We start from the raw sequence: 14493 nt of genomic DNA, 5'->3' as shown, positions 1-14493 counted from the left end.
CCAAAACCGTAATCACGAATCCCCCCAATCCTCCCGGATCATCTCCGCCCCCTTCTCCCCAATCATATACACCGACCCCACGATATTAACATCAGGCAGGATGGGAATGATGCTGCAATCCACGACCCGCAGCCCGTCCACGCCGTACACCCTCAGCCGCGGGTCTACGACGCCGCCCTTGTCTTCGGGGAGCATCTGGTTCGTGCCGGAAGCGTGCCAGTTGGGGATGGTATTGGCGCGGACGTAGGCCAGCACGGTGTCCTCGTCGTCTTCCGAGACGCCGGCGCCAGGGGAGACTTCGCCGTGGGATGGGCCGACGGTGTATTCTGACATGCGCGGATGGGCGAGGATCTTGCGGAGGTATTTGAAGGAGGCGAGGGCGATTTTGCGGTCAGCTGGGTGGGCGTAGTACTATGTTACAATGGGTTAGCCCACTCCGTTTCTTATCAACGTTCGTTAGAGGGGGAACGAGGAAGAAAAGTGAGCAAGCCGTCCGAGATAAATAGGAGGCGCTTGGGAAGAAACCAAACGTGGACTCACATTAGGATTGATTCTCGGCGTCTCAGCCATAGAATTTGACCTCAGCGTAACATTTCCCCTCGACAGAGCCACCATACTCGACGCCGTGAGGGAAATGTACGTCTCGTTACCGCGGGGCGTGTAGTACGGCGTCGGCCCGCTCGGGTAAAAGACGCTCTCGAAGAGGTACTCGATGTGCGACTGGTTCGCCAGCCCCGCGGTGACGACGTCGCCCGCGCCGATGGCCTGCAACTCGTCGACCGAGAGCTTCTGGAAGGCGTTTGTGATGCCCGAGGGGGCCGTGTACTCGCCCGTGGTGTTTTTGTAGAACTCATCTTGTGCGGCGCGGAGGGATTGGTAGGTTGCTGCCATGTCTGTTGTTGAGAATTCGGGGGTCGAGAGGGCCATTATGCTGAAGACGGAGTGGTCGTTCAGGCTTAGGGGATTTGATGTTAGTCGTAATGTGAGAGGGGTGAGAAGGAGGGGTACGTACTGCTGGCCGATGTTCTCGTTGATGTGGACGGGTTCGATGCCGAATTCGTTGAGCTGGGAGGATGGACCGACTCCCTGAAGCGGACGAGGTTAGTACATGATCTGCCGTTCATCATGCCACATCCGCGATACTCAAGAGAAACTCACAGAAACCATTAGGAGTTGAGGCGAGTTGAACGCCCCCGCGCTGACGATAACTTCCTTCTTCGCTCTAACCTCATGTACGATACCCGTAGGATGGTCCATGAAAGCGACACCTACGGCTCTCGGGTTCTTCCCCTCCACCTGGTCAAAGTTGATCTTCCACACGGGAGCAAAGTGCAGAACATCAAGGTTCTTCCGGCCCTCGGCCTGCTTCAGATAACTATCGTAGCTGGAGCTGCGCATGAACCCGGCGTCGAGGTGGCCTGTACCCTGCTTCACGCCGGTGCTGTTGCCCGTGTTGTGGTCCTCGACGATGGGGATCTGAAGGGCTTCAGAGGCGGCCTCGATAAAGCCTACGCCCGAAGGTGGGACGTAGCCCTGGAAGCCGAGCTGGAGAGGACCATCGGCGTAGGCGGAGGGGTCGTGGGTTTTGTAGGAGACGTCGAAGCCTCGGACTTCGTGGTCCGTTGGGGGGTTAAAGTGCGTACCCTATTATCATGTCAGTTAAGCGTGACAGACATCCACGACTGGACAAGTGAGCGTGTGATTCACCTTAACAAACAGAGGATACACGTCGTCCCATCCCCAACCCGGGTTCCCTACTTTGACCCAATCATCGTAAACGGACGAGCTGCCACGACCGTAGTAGAAGCCATTGGTCACGCTGCTGCCGCCGAGGCACCGACCGCGGTGGTAGCGGAGGATGCGACCGTCGAGGTGTTCCTGCGGAGTGGTGTAGAAGGACCAGTCGATGGCGGTTCCGCCGAGGAACTGGTTGCCGCCGGGCGGCTTGTAGGCGGAGACGACCTCGGGGTTCGGCCCCGCTTCAAGGACGAGGACCCGCTGTTTGCCGGACTCGGAGAGGCGGTTTGCGAGGACGATGCCGGCGGTGCCGCCTTTGAGAAGGGGAAGAGTGAGTTAGCCGCCTGAATTACTGTGACTTTGGGGAAAATTGAGCGTGCGTTACCTCCTGCTATGATGAAGTCGTATTCATCTTGGATCGTTGCGCGGTCGAGGCCCTTAATTGGTGCGGCCGAGACTCCAGCGAGGAGTGTCAGGAGAGGGAGGGTCAGCTGCATCGTGAGACCGCGTACTTCACAATAACAGTGGTTGCCAAGAGGGAAGTTCTATCAATTGAATCCAATTAAAGGTCTTTGAAGCGGTACCTAGGCAAGGGCCTCGTCTTTCTCCGGCGAACTATCGGAGATGCCCCCGTCCTCAAATACTCTCGCCCAGCGCAGCGAAGTGCACCTCGTGATCAAACTTGCTTGCAAGTGAACACAATTAAGCCGGCTCAGCCCATCTTGGTTCCCATTGAATCAGGCATACAAGCTTACCTTGCGCCATCATGGTGCGTCATCGCACCGCGAGGTGTCAGACCGGGCGAAGGCGAGGCGTGCCGTGGATGCTCTTGGCGAGGAAGCGAGTCGGATGGATTGGATGTGGTATTTGTTCTTTTAGGCTTCTTTTTGGGTTTTTCTCTAGGCAAGGCACATTGAACTTTGGGGCGAAGATGGCGGGGAAGGAAGACGGGGGAAGCTTGGTTTTGGGGTATGCTGGTGAATGGGCACGGTGAGCAGGTGACGGGCCCATTGCTTGGAATTGAGCAAGGCTTCTTGCTCTTGCAGATCAGATATTGGAGGTGGCACAGCTTGGAAGCGAAGCGAAATTGAGAGACAAGAAGGACAGGCAAGATACCTAGGCACAGTGTGATGGTGCCACGAGTTGATGGCGCAGGATCCGAGAGCGACGTATGTCAAGACAATTAGTCGACTAGTACAGGATACTAGCTTTATGTGCCGTTGATGCCGCGGGGTTGGCATCCTGTCCTTGGCTCCCGCTATTCGGCTCAGCATGGAATCGAACTTTACCTGGCTACTAACTTACCTCATGGGAACATGTTGCCCTCTAGGTTCTTAGAACCAGAGAGTGACTTGCTTTGTCTTAAATAGGGAATTGGCATCTAATGACATGCGAGTGAGATGGGCCATGGCAATGCTACTTCGTACTGTACAAGGCATTTGTAGACAGAGAAACTTCACCAATGAGCGAGGCCAAGACAATAGCATGCAGGCTGGAAGGATCCGGCCGACGTACGTCCAGCGGGGTATGCAGAACCCATCAACCACCAAGCCCTACCGGCCCCGAGTCCCGTGTGGTGCCCCATCTTGTGTCCGCTTTGCCCCGCATCCCGGCGATGACTGGGGTGAGAGATCTGGGTAAGGATGGAGATTTGTTACTATTCGATTCGACATGTCTTGTAATCGGAGAAGGAGGGCAGATTTGAGGTGCCTTTGGCCACTATTTGACCTTGATTTCTCCGATAAGCTGCCGTTGTGCAACTTATTTTACTCTGTATCTTGCTCAGCATCCAATCAAATCCTGGGTTTCGGTAGGGGAACGGGAGGCTCGGGCGTGCCTGGGAGGCGTATTATTGATCGGCGCCCTTTCCGCCTCGGGCAGTGTGATGTACATGTACTTTTGTCTCACATCATCCTGCTTTTCTTTTATGGTGGAAACCTGCGCGGCGAAACTGAAGTTGTGTTGTCTTGTCAGGAGATGCTGTGCGTCTTGGACGTTGAATGCCTGATTGTCTCTGTATTATCAAGACTGTCCTCGCAATCCAGTAGGAGCATCGTTCATAGCTCGGTTTCGCGATCTTCCTGGTCCCAGAATTAGGTTTGATGCCCAAGGTTTTGGTCGATGAGGTCAGTTTAACGTGCGACCTTGACGGGCTGCATCCTTAACTCAGATTTTGCTGAAGGATCAGATGCAAGTTTACGAGTATTGTAGGTTGACTTGGCTGCATCGCCACTCTAGGGTTGCGAGCCTTGGTTACTTGTCAGGTGCAGATTTGATCTGAAGACATCCTGAATGTTGAACCGGCAACATCATGGCGACATTTCACAACTGGAACAGCGAGAGATAGAATCGAAGTCGTGTATTGAGAGCTTGAGTGTTGGTGAGATCGTGATGTCGTCAAATGAGTGTTGCCTCAAGCTCAGGAGCAGGGGGAGGGGGATGGTGTAAAGTGCAAATTCCAAAAGATGGGGAGTTCACGTGTATCGAACCGATAGCCCCGAACAGAAACATCTCCTTCAAAATAGTAATCCAACCCAGAGCTCATTGTACCCATTGCTCTTCCGTCTTCCAATCCCTGCATGTATGTGTCCCTTCTTCCGTGCGACCCCTCTCCGCGTCGAACAACCATCTTCTCCATCACCAAATCGACTGAAAAGTGAGTTAGACTGAGAGTCCCTCCAACTACACATACGATAGAACTCATCACGGTCCATAACCGCAGACTACGCGAGTGAGCGATCTGGGGTACCCGCTCACTCCGCAATAAGGCCCCTGGCCAAGAGGAAACCCGGAACACCCGCATCGGGGCACCAAGGGCCCCATACGGAATCCCCTAGGAACACGGTGGTCGGTTCTCTCGGCAGCAGATCTTGAGAGAAGAATGCAACACCCAAGCTGACCCCAGTCTGCTTCGATGTTCTTCGCTGGATCTGCCGCGAAGACAAGAGATGCCAAGCGCCATATTCCGAGGGGATCTCCGTTTGGATCCCTCGGTGCCCCAATGCGGGGCTTCCAGGCTTCCTCTTGGTCTGGGCAGGCTACTGATCGTTAGCTCAAGGGGTAAGAAGGTTTTGACATTACCGATATCAGAGAATATGGAGGTTCGTTGCCACAAGTCTGGCAGCTTCGAATCCGCCGTCTAAGTACGCAGCACCTATGATGGCCTCGATGGTATCGGCCTTGGTCCGAGGACCGATGGACAAACCCTGAGATGGGTTGAGGCCGAGACACTCCAGGAAGCCAACCATGTCAAAAACTCCCACAAGTCGGGCATTATTGAGCTTAAGCTGAATTTCGGCGTCGATGTCACCTACCATCGCCATGTCAGTTTTTTTGGATGGGAAACGATATGCAGAAATCTCGTTGTCGAATATGAACTCACCCCTAGTTACCAGGTTTTCCCTCACCATCGCTTCCACAAGCAAGAATCCGAGAACTTTGTCCCCCAAGAGAGCCAAGGTTTTGTTGCCGTCAATGATGGAACGGTCACCGGCAGTTCGGACTCCGGAACCTGGAGTCTGTAAGGACTCCAAGAGCAGGCTGCGAGTATTGAATCTATAGTCAAGAATGTGCTCAGCCCTGTTCAACTGGTCGTCCTGGTAGGCCTGCATCGCGATGGTAGTTTGGGCCACTGTCGAACTATCAGATCGTCTGTAGCGATTCGAAGTTGAAAGATGTGAAGGAAGGTACAATAGAAGGAAGAAGTTGTGAGAAAGATGAGGACAAGATGTGGAAAGGATTTGTACCCAGGACGGTCACGGGATTTTATACACTTGGGGGGTTTGAACTGACTTAATTACGGTGACCGGGGGAACAGTCTCCTTGCAGATAGCTGGTTTTCATGCTTCGACATGGCGTGGTGCTTGAGACATTTCTCAGACCTATCATCCAACCCGGCCACCAAAATTGCGACAAAAGATAGGCTTGCCTTCCCTGTGTCCATGCATGTCTTGAAGCTGCGCCCGAATTCTGTCATCCTCGGCGCAACGTCGTCGCGCCAACCAGGCAGCCAACCAGCTACGCAAGATTGAGAGATTCAAAGCTAAGGTACTGTGTGATATTCGCCGAGGTGCGTGTCAGGTAACCAAAAGGCAACGACATTAATCTACTGGAGGGATCACATCATTTCTTTTCGGGGAGTTAGTTTACAGCTGAATGTTGTTGAGGCAGAACCATGGCTACGAGCGTCAGGAAGATAGGTTATGCCATATAATCTGCTTGCGCTTGTGATGTGAACTAAACGAAGATTTTCCATGAAGTATCCAAACAATGGAAGGAAATCATGCGCTTGGTGGGGTCTTTCTTCAATTGAGATCCCGGACGGCAATATAACAGTCGACTTCACGCAGGGTACTTGGTAAGGCCTGTCTCAACTAGGTATTGGAGCTATGGATTGGGATGAATTGAAGTTAGAGATTTGAACTGCTACACGCCGAAAGGAACATCATAATGAGTTGCTTGAATCTAAAGCTATTTCTTCGCCGGGTTTCGGGGGCCGTCTACGGCTTTTTCCACCGTGCCTGCAATGCCTCCCTTGCTTGCGTCAAACTGACTTCCAATGACACCGTCCTTTGAGAAAGGGCCGCCAACTGCTTCACCTATGAATGAAATGTCAGAATTAAGGTTATGTGATAAAGGTGTTGGACACATCACTTACCAATCTGGCCGATGTTACCATCAGGGTTGAATTGCTTGCCAATGGCGCCCTCCGAGGAGATGACGCTAGGCTTGGAGGGGCTGGTGTCCTTCTTTTGGCCGGCGGCCTCGGCAGCGTTGTGGATGGGGTTCTGAGACGACATGGCTCTAACTCTGGGTACTGATGCAGCGAAAAGCTTGGTTTGTCTAAGGGCGATTCTGTTCATGATGTAGTAGGTGATGAAGATAATAGCTCTTTTTTCTAAGGTTCGGTGGGTGAGATCTTATACACTTTGAATGGTCGTGCGCGTCATCTTTGGCGCACAACATGTGGTTAGCCAGAATGACGTTTCTGCACCAGTGAAAGAATGGTGACATCATGAAGCGCTGACCATAACATTCAGATAGGTAGTGTGCGGAAAGGACCGAGTAATAGTAAATGGCATGAATCATCGTTCAATCGAGCGGGCTTAAGACAACGATTTTCCGCAAACATCAGCATTCCTGCGGGTTGGCCTGTCAGTGTCTACCAGTGCCACATGCACCTTTGCTCCTAGAGGTATTAAGAGGAACCCCTATCAGCATGTGAACATACAATAGAAACCTGAATATGACGATACTGAAACAACTTACTGGACTGACTTGAATTCTGGTTATTTCTAGGTGCTAACTCAATGCTGGAACTGCGAGTTTCTACTTGACTTGGATTTGGTCGTGATTGAGGGCTGCAGCGTACTGAAATTATGCATTTGGCCAACTCTGAATGCCATGTGAAGTTTGATGGAGATGGAAGTACCTATCCTGCCAAATACACACCAATCAATGCTTGAGAATGATTCTTAGAGCAGGAAAGATTCTCTATCCTTTCCTTAGCCGATACCTCGTTGAGTAAACTGAACTCGAACATGTGATCATGTCGGAAACGCATCTTGTCGCAAAGCGAGAAACAAGTGGAAGACATACACCTGAAGAAAGGGCTTGGGTTCTTGAAAATCCAGACTCCTAAATGAACGTATATATATAAATACCTATGTATGTATAATAACCACTCACCATAAGCTCTACTGTTTTGTCTGCCGTTCAAATTGGGAGAAATAAGCGCATCGGCAAGGTTGACATGGCTATGACCGTATGCCTGGTAGTCTTATTGCTCCTAGAAAATTACGAGATTGGGCTACCAGCAAGCCACTACTTCTTAATCAGGAACGTGTTGAATAAGATATCTAGTATTGAGAGAAGATTATCTACGACAGGAGACAAGACGCCGTTACTAAAGGCTCTGGTACAACACCTTGTATAGTCAGTTAGTATCTGATCTTCGAGTCACACTTGCCCATCTCCTGACGAGGACTTGTGCATGTGGAAGTCGGGAAGGACAAGTTGAACTGAGAGACAAGAGGTTAAGTCATACTCTCGTCTGTTCGCTAGGACTGGAAATTGAATTCTCAAAACAATTTGAATGTCTCTACTTGACCAAGGTGAATACGAGTTTCATCGATCCTATACTCGGACTCTTCGAGGCATGCAATTCATAGTTTCACATAGCTTCTAGATCCAGTTACTTTACAGCTGTAATGTTTCCAGTTGTTGCCAAATGGAAGCAAGCAAAGGCTTCATTCCAACTGTGACTTGAGACAAGGAGCTCACAATTCACCAATGAGAATCGACAAGTGTCTTTGATGAAGTCGATTTAATTGTATCAAGCAGGGGTTTGATACCAAGGCCTTTGTTCTGTAAGCTATTTGCACCTGAATACTCGTGTATTCGCTAAGTGGCTGGAACGCCCGAGTATTCCTCAAAATTAGAGGAAGGAGCGAGGTGAACGTGATTGAAGTCTTGGATTAAGCGAGCAACTCTAGATGAAATCGCGGTTCTTCACTTCACCTTCGTCTAGGGCTTCTGCCTCACTTCCTTTCTAGATAGTTCACGGTCGCTCCTTTCTTCTTGTGGAAATATTCTCAACCTTCTCCTTCAACCCATTCTTCTTACTTCCTGCCCTTATATTGCAACCTTTCCCTTCCCACTAATCCTTTCACTTCACACAAGCGACCGTGAGTCCCTGAATCTCGGTCCCCAATCTTTCCTCCTCCGATCACAAAGCCATGGACTTCGACGACGACGAGTCGCTCTTCGGATCTTCTCCTCCAACTTCAGCGGCGTTGGGGTCTTACTTCGCTGTCAGAGATCCGATCCCTCTCTGCTTGCCCAGAATGGGCGCAACTCAACTACCGAATGCCAACGGTGCTCCTGCGCAGGCGCAGAGCGCAACCTCGAGTTCACAAGTCCCTCACATGCCTCATCAAGTACTTGGCATCGAGAACAACTCCCTGGACGTTCCTTCCAGACCACAGACACCCGCACAGAGACGGCTTTCACGAAAAACCTCAAAGCCCTCTTCCTCTCGAAGAAGCTCTTCATCTCAGAAAGCTCCCATCTCCGCGATTAACCCCGGCGTTCCCGTTCGACTGATTCCGACATTGCCAGGCTCCTCAGCTCCCACAGCAGAGACTCCTCTGTTAGCTCCGCCAATTGCACCGGGTCACAGTACCTTGCCCCCTTTGCCGGCATCGCTCCTTCTGTCACCTTCACCGCCCGTTCTGAACGGGAATGGCGCACCCTTGGCCTTAGGTGTTGGTGAAGCATCTTCAAGCCAGAAGTTGTGTACCAAGTGCCACAAGTCTAAGCCACAATCGGAATTCTCTTCCATGACCAATATGGGTCTGATAAGGGAGCGAAGCCAATGCGAGCCGTGTCGCAGGAAGAGAAGGGAGTCATCGGCTCGATACAAGCTTCGCAAAGAAAAGGCTGAGACTCAGGCTGAGGACAACCAAGAGCAGCTTCAGCAGCAGCAACTTCCACAAGGTGGCATGGCGCAGTGTCCTTATCATGGCTTAAGCGAGCACCAGCCGACTCGCTCTTCTCATCCATTGACAGGAGTGGTCGGTCTTGAGCAGGCAACTGAATCCAGCCCTATGCATGGCGTCGCCACGGCGAACACAATGCTTGGCTTCAATTCTACTACAGAGCTCATGAGAAAGGCAAGTCCCATAATTGACAAGTTTTTCCCCAAGGTTGGCTAATAGAATCATGCCAGACATTCGCTCCCAACGCACTGATCACAACCCAACATGATCCAATCGACTTGACGTCTCCAACTTTTTCCCCCTTCTTCGACTGGCCAGCAGCCCAGGAACCAGAACAGGTATCTCACCATACCTCCTCCAATTCGCCCAAGTCCACATGCTAACGTATCATTCACAGGGCGTCGACATTGAAGCTGATATGGCATTCTGTGGATTTCAGTCGTCGAAGCAAATGGCGTCGCCGAGCTTAGTTCTCCCGCAAGAGACTGGCATGGAGGCTGGACTTCCCCCAACTCAAGATCACACAAGCGAACTCTACGACATTGTGAGCGTCAAGACGCTTAAGACTCCCTTGACCAAGAATGCCGAGGCCTGGCTTCTCAACCACGAGAAGCAAAAGTTCAAAGAAGGCCGCGAAAAGTGTGAGTGGATGAAGACGCAGGAGAAGAAGACTTTGGTGGCGTGCTGGGAGAAGAGACAGGCCTCGATTGTTCTTGGACTTGTAGAAGTGCCTGGCTCTGATCTTCAGCCCATGATTGGCTATTCCTACGCCGAGGGTTCGCACCAGAATCTGCCTGGTGCTTACCCAGATGACTATGATTGGCATTGAACTGGGCTGGACCCTTGAGACCATTGAAGCAGAAGATGATGAATGGTTCGAGATGACTCTTTGTGTTTCGTTGGCGTTGTCTTTTGGGAATGAAATGGAAGATGAGGCATTGGCAGGACGGATCTCAGATTAGTTCCATAGTGGAAACAACGATTGTATCATACAAAAGTTCGCGAACCAGTAGTGACAGGCCCCAAGACTCCCAGCTTCGTTAACTCTTCGACAAGATTAAACAAGACAAAATCGCACCCCCTCCTGGCCACCATATTGATAGTCACAGGCATCATCTCTTCTCGGTGGGTGATGTTGCTGTAGTAAGGCACCTGACCAATTGGAATGGTGAAGTCTACGCTTCCAAAGTAGGACGCAAGGGAAGAAGCAGCTCCTCGAGTTCCAGGACCATCAGGTAAGGCAGCGCCCGGGGACTCATTCAACTCAGCCTCTCTGAAGGAGGGAAGCCCGGCCGTGCCGATGTCGTAGATCATGATGGACTCAGAGCAGCTTTCGGTCGTATTGAACAAGACCTCACGATGCCAGGCCTCGGAGTCCTGGCGTCTGCGGTCAAGCGCTTCGGTATGACCTTCGGCGTCTAGGGTGAAATTCCAGAAAGAAGTTCGGTACGGTCTATCAAGAGAAGGGAAACCAGGGCTGTAGTGTGCAATCAGAGGTGTTGCCACAACTTTGAGCTGTGTGTAGGTCCAGATTGTACCCAGGTCAGCCAGAATCCCGTCAAGATCCCGACCAGTTACGGTCCCGACCCTTTCCGTGATGTTGACTTTCGACACCATCAAGTCCATGACCTTGCTGACCCGGGCCAGGAAGCTCTGAAGAACGGCTTCGGCAGCGGGGTTCTTCAGCGGAAGATAGTCGGTGGGATACAGAATTCGCCTCGGAAAAGCACGAGAATCCGGAACCACAAGATCGGGTAGCCCATTGAGGCTGCTATCTTGGTGAAGTGAAGGGTCGTACCAGAGCTTAGCGAACTTCACCCAGTCCTGAGGATCACGTGCAAATACACCGCCCGTGTCGGCACCATAGGAAATAGGCATGACTCCGTCTAAAACCATGAGACCTTGCGATGGGCGGTTTCCAAAGGTACCCGAGAACGCCGCCGGTTGGCGCATAGACTGGCCAGTGTCGGACCCGATGGCGAAGTCGAGCCAGTCGTACGCGGCTATGGAGCAACCACCACCAGCAGACGACGCCGAGCAACTGAGATATCCGTCACCGCGGGGGTTCTGGGGGTAGTAAACGTCGGTCCACTCCCACGCGTGAGCCGCAGATGCGAATTGGGACGTCTTCTGCTTCCCCACGACCGTTCCGCCGAGGTCAATAATACGCTGGATAGAAGGAGCGGTTGCGTCCGCTTTGGTGGTCATTTGCGTCCATGCCTTGCTTCCTAGCGTGGACTTGAGTCCCTTGACGTCGTAGATATCCTTGACGCCAATTCTTGTCCCAGAGAGAGGCCCAGAGTCGGCTGCGGTGTAGAGGCGGGATGGGACGGGGATCAAGGGGTAGCCCCAATCAGCGTCGGTTAGGCTAAGGATCTTGTAGCTTCCGTTGGATTCGTAAATTCCATGGACAAAGTCACTGTAAGTGTCCGTGTAGAGACGGAAGACTTTTGAGAGCGTAACCGTCTTGCCATCGGACTCCAAGAAGAACGGACCGGGAGGCGGCATGGGCGACTCAAATTGGGAAGAGACTGGTAGCATGAGAACTTGCGACCCAATAGATACCACGAATGCTGTGGCAGCATCATCAAGCCTTGAAGAGCAATTGGAGCTCAGGATGATGGTCTCGAGGAAGTCCTCTGAGAATACGTCATCTTCGGCCAGGTAGCGCGCAATCGTATCTTGGAGGTACCGACCAGTGATGACGGGGCTATTTGCGACGATATGAGTTGCCGGAGCGGTGGTTGCTTTGAGATTTGCAGCTGCGAAAGCGAGTGATGAGGCGGGCGTTGCCAAGTAGCTCTTGTTGCCGAGTTGGAAGACTTGATCTAAGCCATTGATGGTGTGAGTCAAAACCAGGGGACTCCTTTCAACGAGAGCAGCGGCAATGCCCGCGAGGCAGACAAAGGAGAGAGCTTGAACTGCCATCGGAAGGATGTCAAGCATGTAGAATTCTGAGATGCTCTGCGACGAGTTACCCAGGAAGCTTGGTAGTATCCATGGCGATAGGAATGCGACACTCTCTGGATATAAATGCTCCATTACTGATGTATCTCACTACCCTCCGCGAAGATACCTAAGGTAAGACGATATTGAGGAGACGTCAAGCTTGCATGAAGCTACTTCGTTAATAAGTGATGGTGTGAAAGTATTTCCACTGATAAGGCATGCATGTTATCAGGCCGGTCTCTCCCCGCTTACCTCGCTAAGACCCCGCGCCTCGGAATGGGAGCATCTGTCCTACTGCGTGGCATGGAGAGAAGATCGACGTCCTCCATGATTTGCCGATTGCTCAACAACGTCCGAATATCGGCTTTATGGCCCAACTGTCGGAAACATTTCTTGTTGTCTCATTGAACAGGCTTATCTCACCCCGCAAAAGTCACTCAGGCACGGCAATCCACCCCCACCGGGCGGAATATACATTCCGAAACATTTAAGTGGGCATGATGAGCAGTGCAATCAATAACTTCACTCTTAGCTCTCTGTCCCGGCTACAGAGACGACCGGCGACTGCGATAACCTTCAGATCCCGTTATCTTTTCTATGATATAGATAAGCTCAACTCATAAGATAGAGAATCCACCATTATGTACAGCAATCGAGTCAGATTCGACTACATTTGTCGATTTCGGTTAGGAATCTAAGTTCAATTCTGATGCGTGCGCGACTAAGAGTAAAAGAAGTCTGCTACGAAGAAATGAGGCAGAAATGGTAAAGATCGGCAAAAAGCAGCCCGGGTCTATACCGTAGGACGGTATCGTACGTGCAGGCTGGCTGGCTGGCATCGTCTTACACTAGAGTAAGTTGCGCACTCGCGCACTCTCGGCCACGACAACACGGGATAACATAGCTTCCGGAAGAAGGTTGGGGAGCCCGAGTTCGATCTATAACGCTTTCAAGATGGATCGAACGCCTGCAAAGTCAAGCTCTTGTAGTGTCTCTTCCCAAAGACGATCTGTAACAGTGATGCCCTCGGAGGTGTAGAGAAACGCAGCAAACCTAGAAGTTGTTAGTGGTCTGGTACAATGAGGGAACTCGCATTTAGGACAAACGTACGGATGAATTTTCCAGCTCATAAGGAAACACCCATGAGACTCTTTGCCTTTGTTGACAATGGCATCAACAAAGCAAGAGGCACCTACTCGTGGCGTTCGTCCAGTCGTTGCCCCAAATACCGCGACTCCCAATTTCATGATGCCCTGTGCATCTCGGGCTAGGTTTGTGCCTTTGCACCACGCCGGATCTGCGAGGTTGACAATTACATCGTCAGCCGAAACATAATCTACCAGTTTCCAGAGAAACATGTGGGCGAGCAGCTTCGAAGTATTATAGGCTTCCCGGCCGTGGATGGCGAAGACTTCGGGATCATCAAAGGATGGGAGGAGGGGGTCGGCAGCTCTATTGGGAAACGCGGCTGCCAACGTTAAAGCTGCGCTGGCGATTGTAAGACGCGCGGGGCCGCCATTATTCTGACGTTTGGCCTTCAGAACAGGGAGAAGAAGTAGGGCGAGGAGCATAGTTGACAGGTAGTTGACTTGAATTGTCTCCTCGTGACCAGTGCTAGGGACTTTGGTAAAGCCCATCCGTATCGCTCCGGCATTGAGAAGGGCGATGTCGATGCGATCCACCTCGTTGTCAATGCGACGTACGAAATCTTGGACAGACTCGTAAGACGTCATATCGAGAAGTTGCACGCTGATAGTTGCAGTGGGATATCGGCGACGAAGCTTCGTGGCGGCTTCTTCGCCTCGCTGGAGTGAGCGCACAGCTAGGATCAAGCGGGACAACTCGAGATCTAACAGTTGAAGGGCGGCTTCAAAGCCTAGACCTGTGTTCCCGCCCGTGATAATCGCGGTTTTGCCGGAAAGACTGGTGCCCGGGGCCGGCCATTGCGGCTTCGCACAGAATTGATTGTTGTAGAAGACGCGCCCAAAGGAGAGAGTTGATGGAGGGAGGTCTTTAGAGCCGACCATCGTGATATTAGTGCCGAGGGATTGCGAAGCTGAGGTTGCCTGGATTGGCTGATACGTGAAATTCAGTAATTGAGGTGCCAATGGAAGAGATAGAACCATGAAGACTGCTCGGCGACCACAAAACTTTTATAGCCATGTTACTGCTCCCTTTGAAGAAATGGTTATTGTTTCTGATAATTCACGTTTCTATCTGCTGACTTATGTCCGGACCAGTTTGTTTGCCTAGTCGGGCATGGTCTGGAAACGGACTTTTGAATCCTGTCAGCCAGATCGACACAACA

The 14493-nt window shown here is 51.6% G+C and overlaps 6 protein-coding genes across 6 annotated transcripts; 1 reads left to right on the top strand and 5 right to left on the bottom strand.

Moving 5' to 3' along the window:
- Positions 1 to 12: 12 nt before the first annotated feature.
- CABS01_03677 (GMC oxidoreductase) lies at positions 13 to 2234 on the bottom strand (the record flags this gene model as incomplete). The annotated part of the gene is made up of 5 exons (XM_060537050.1): positions 13 to 411; positions 541 to 1086; positions 1159 to 1644; positions 1708 to 2051; positions 2123 to 2234. 5 exons carry the CDS (start codon positions 2232 to 2234, stop codon positions 13 to 15), a joined length of 1887 nt encoding a protein of 628 aa, XP_060391308.1.
- Positions 2235 to 4490: 2256 nt separating this feature from the next.
- On the bottom strand, positions 4491 to 5348 carry CABS01_03676 (uncharacterized protein; the record flags this gene model as incomplete). The annotated part of the gene is made up of 3 exons (XM_060537049.1): positions 4491 to 4775; positions 4851 to 5047; positions 5120 to 5348. 3 exons carry the CDS (start codon positions 5346 to 5348, stop codon positions 4491 to 4493), a joined length of 711 nt encoding a protein of 236 aa, XP_060391307.1.
- Positions 5349 to 6207: 859 nt separating this feature from the next.
- Positions 6208 to 6599, bottom strand: CABS01_03675 (uncharacterized protein; the record flags this gene model as incomplete). Its single annotated transcript, XM_060537048.1, has 2 exons — positions 6208 to 6335; positions 6395 to 6599. 2 exons carry the CDS (start codon positions 6597 to 6599, stop codon positions 6208 to 6210), a joined length of 333 nt encoding a protein of 110 aa, XP_060391306.1.
- Positions 6600 to 8474: 1875 nt separating this feature from the next.
- On the top strand, positions 8475 to 10065 carry CABS01_03674 (uncharacterized protein; the record flags this gene model as incomplete). Its single annotated transcript, XM_060537047.1, has 2 exons — positions 8475 to 9443; positions 9634 to 10065. 2 exons carry the CDS (start codon positions 8475 to 8477, stop codon positions 10063 to 10065), a joined length of 1401 nt encoding a protein of 466 aa, XP_060391305.1.
- A 158-nt stretch (positions 10066 to 10223) lies between these two features.
- On the bottom strand, positions 10224 to 12278 carry CABS01_03673 (uncharacterized protein; the record flags this gene model as incomplete). The annotated part of the gene is made up of 1 exon (XM_060537046.1): positions 10224 to 12278. The coding sequence occupies one exon, from the start codon at positions 12276 to 12278 to the stop codon at positions 10224 to 10226; it is 2055 nt and encodes a 684-aa protein (XP_060391304.1).
- An 845-nt stretch (positions 12279 to 13123) lies between these two features.
- CABS01_03672 (short-chain dehydrogenase) lies at positions 13124 to 14212 on the bottom strand (the record flags this gene model as incomplete). Its single annotated transcript, XM_060537045.1, has 2 exons — positions 13124 to 13238; positions 13296 to 14212. 2 exons carry the CDS (start codon positions 14210 to 14212, stop codon positions 13124 to 13126), a joined length of 1032 nt encoding a protein of 343 aa, XP_060391303.1.
- Positions 14213 to 14493: the final 281 nt, after the last annotated feature.

Source organism: Colletotrichum abscissum (genome assembly GCF_030869225.1).
Source record: "Colletotrichum abscissum strain IMI 504890 chromosome Unknown Scaffold_7.1, whole genome shotgun sequence".
Classification (NCBI taxonomy): Eukaryota; Fungi; Ascomycota; class Sordariomycetes; order Glomerellales; family Glomerellaceae; genus Colletotrichum; species Colletotrichum abscissum.
This window is presented reverse-complemented; position numbering and strand designations above follow the sequence as displayed.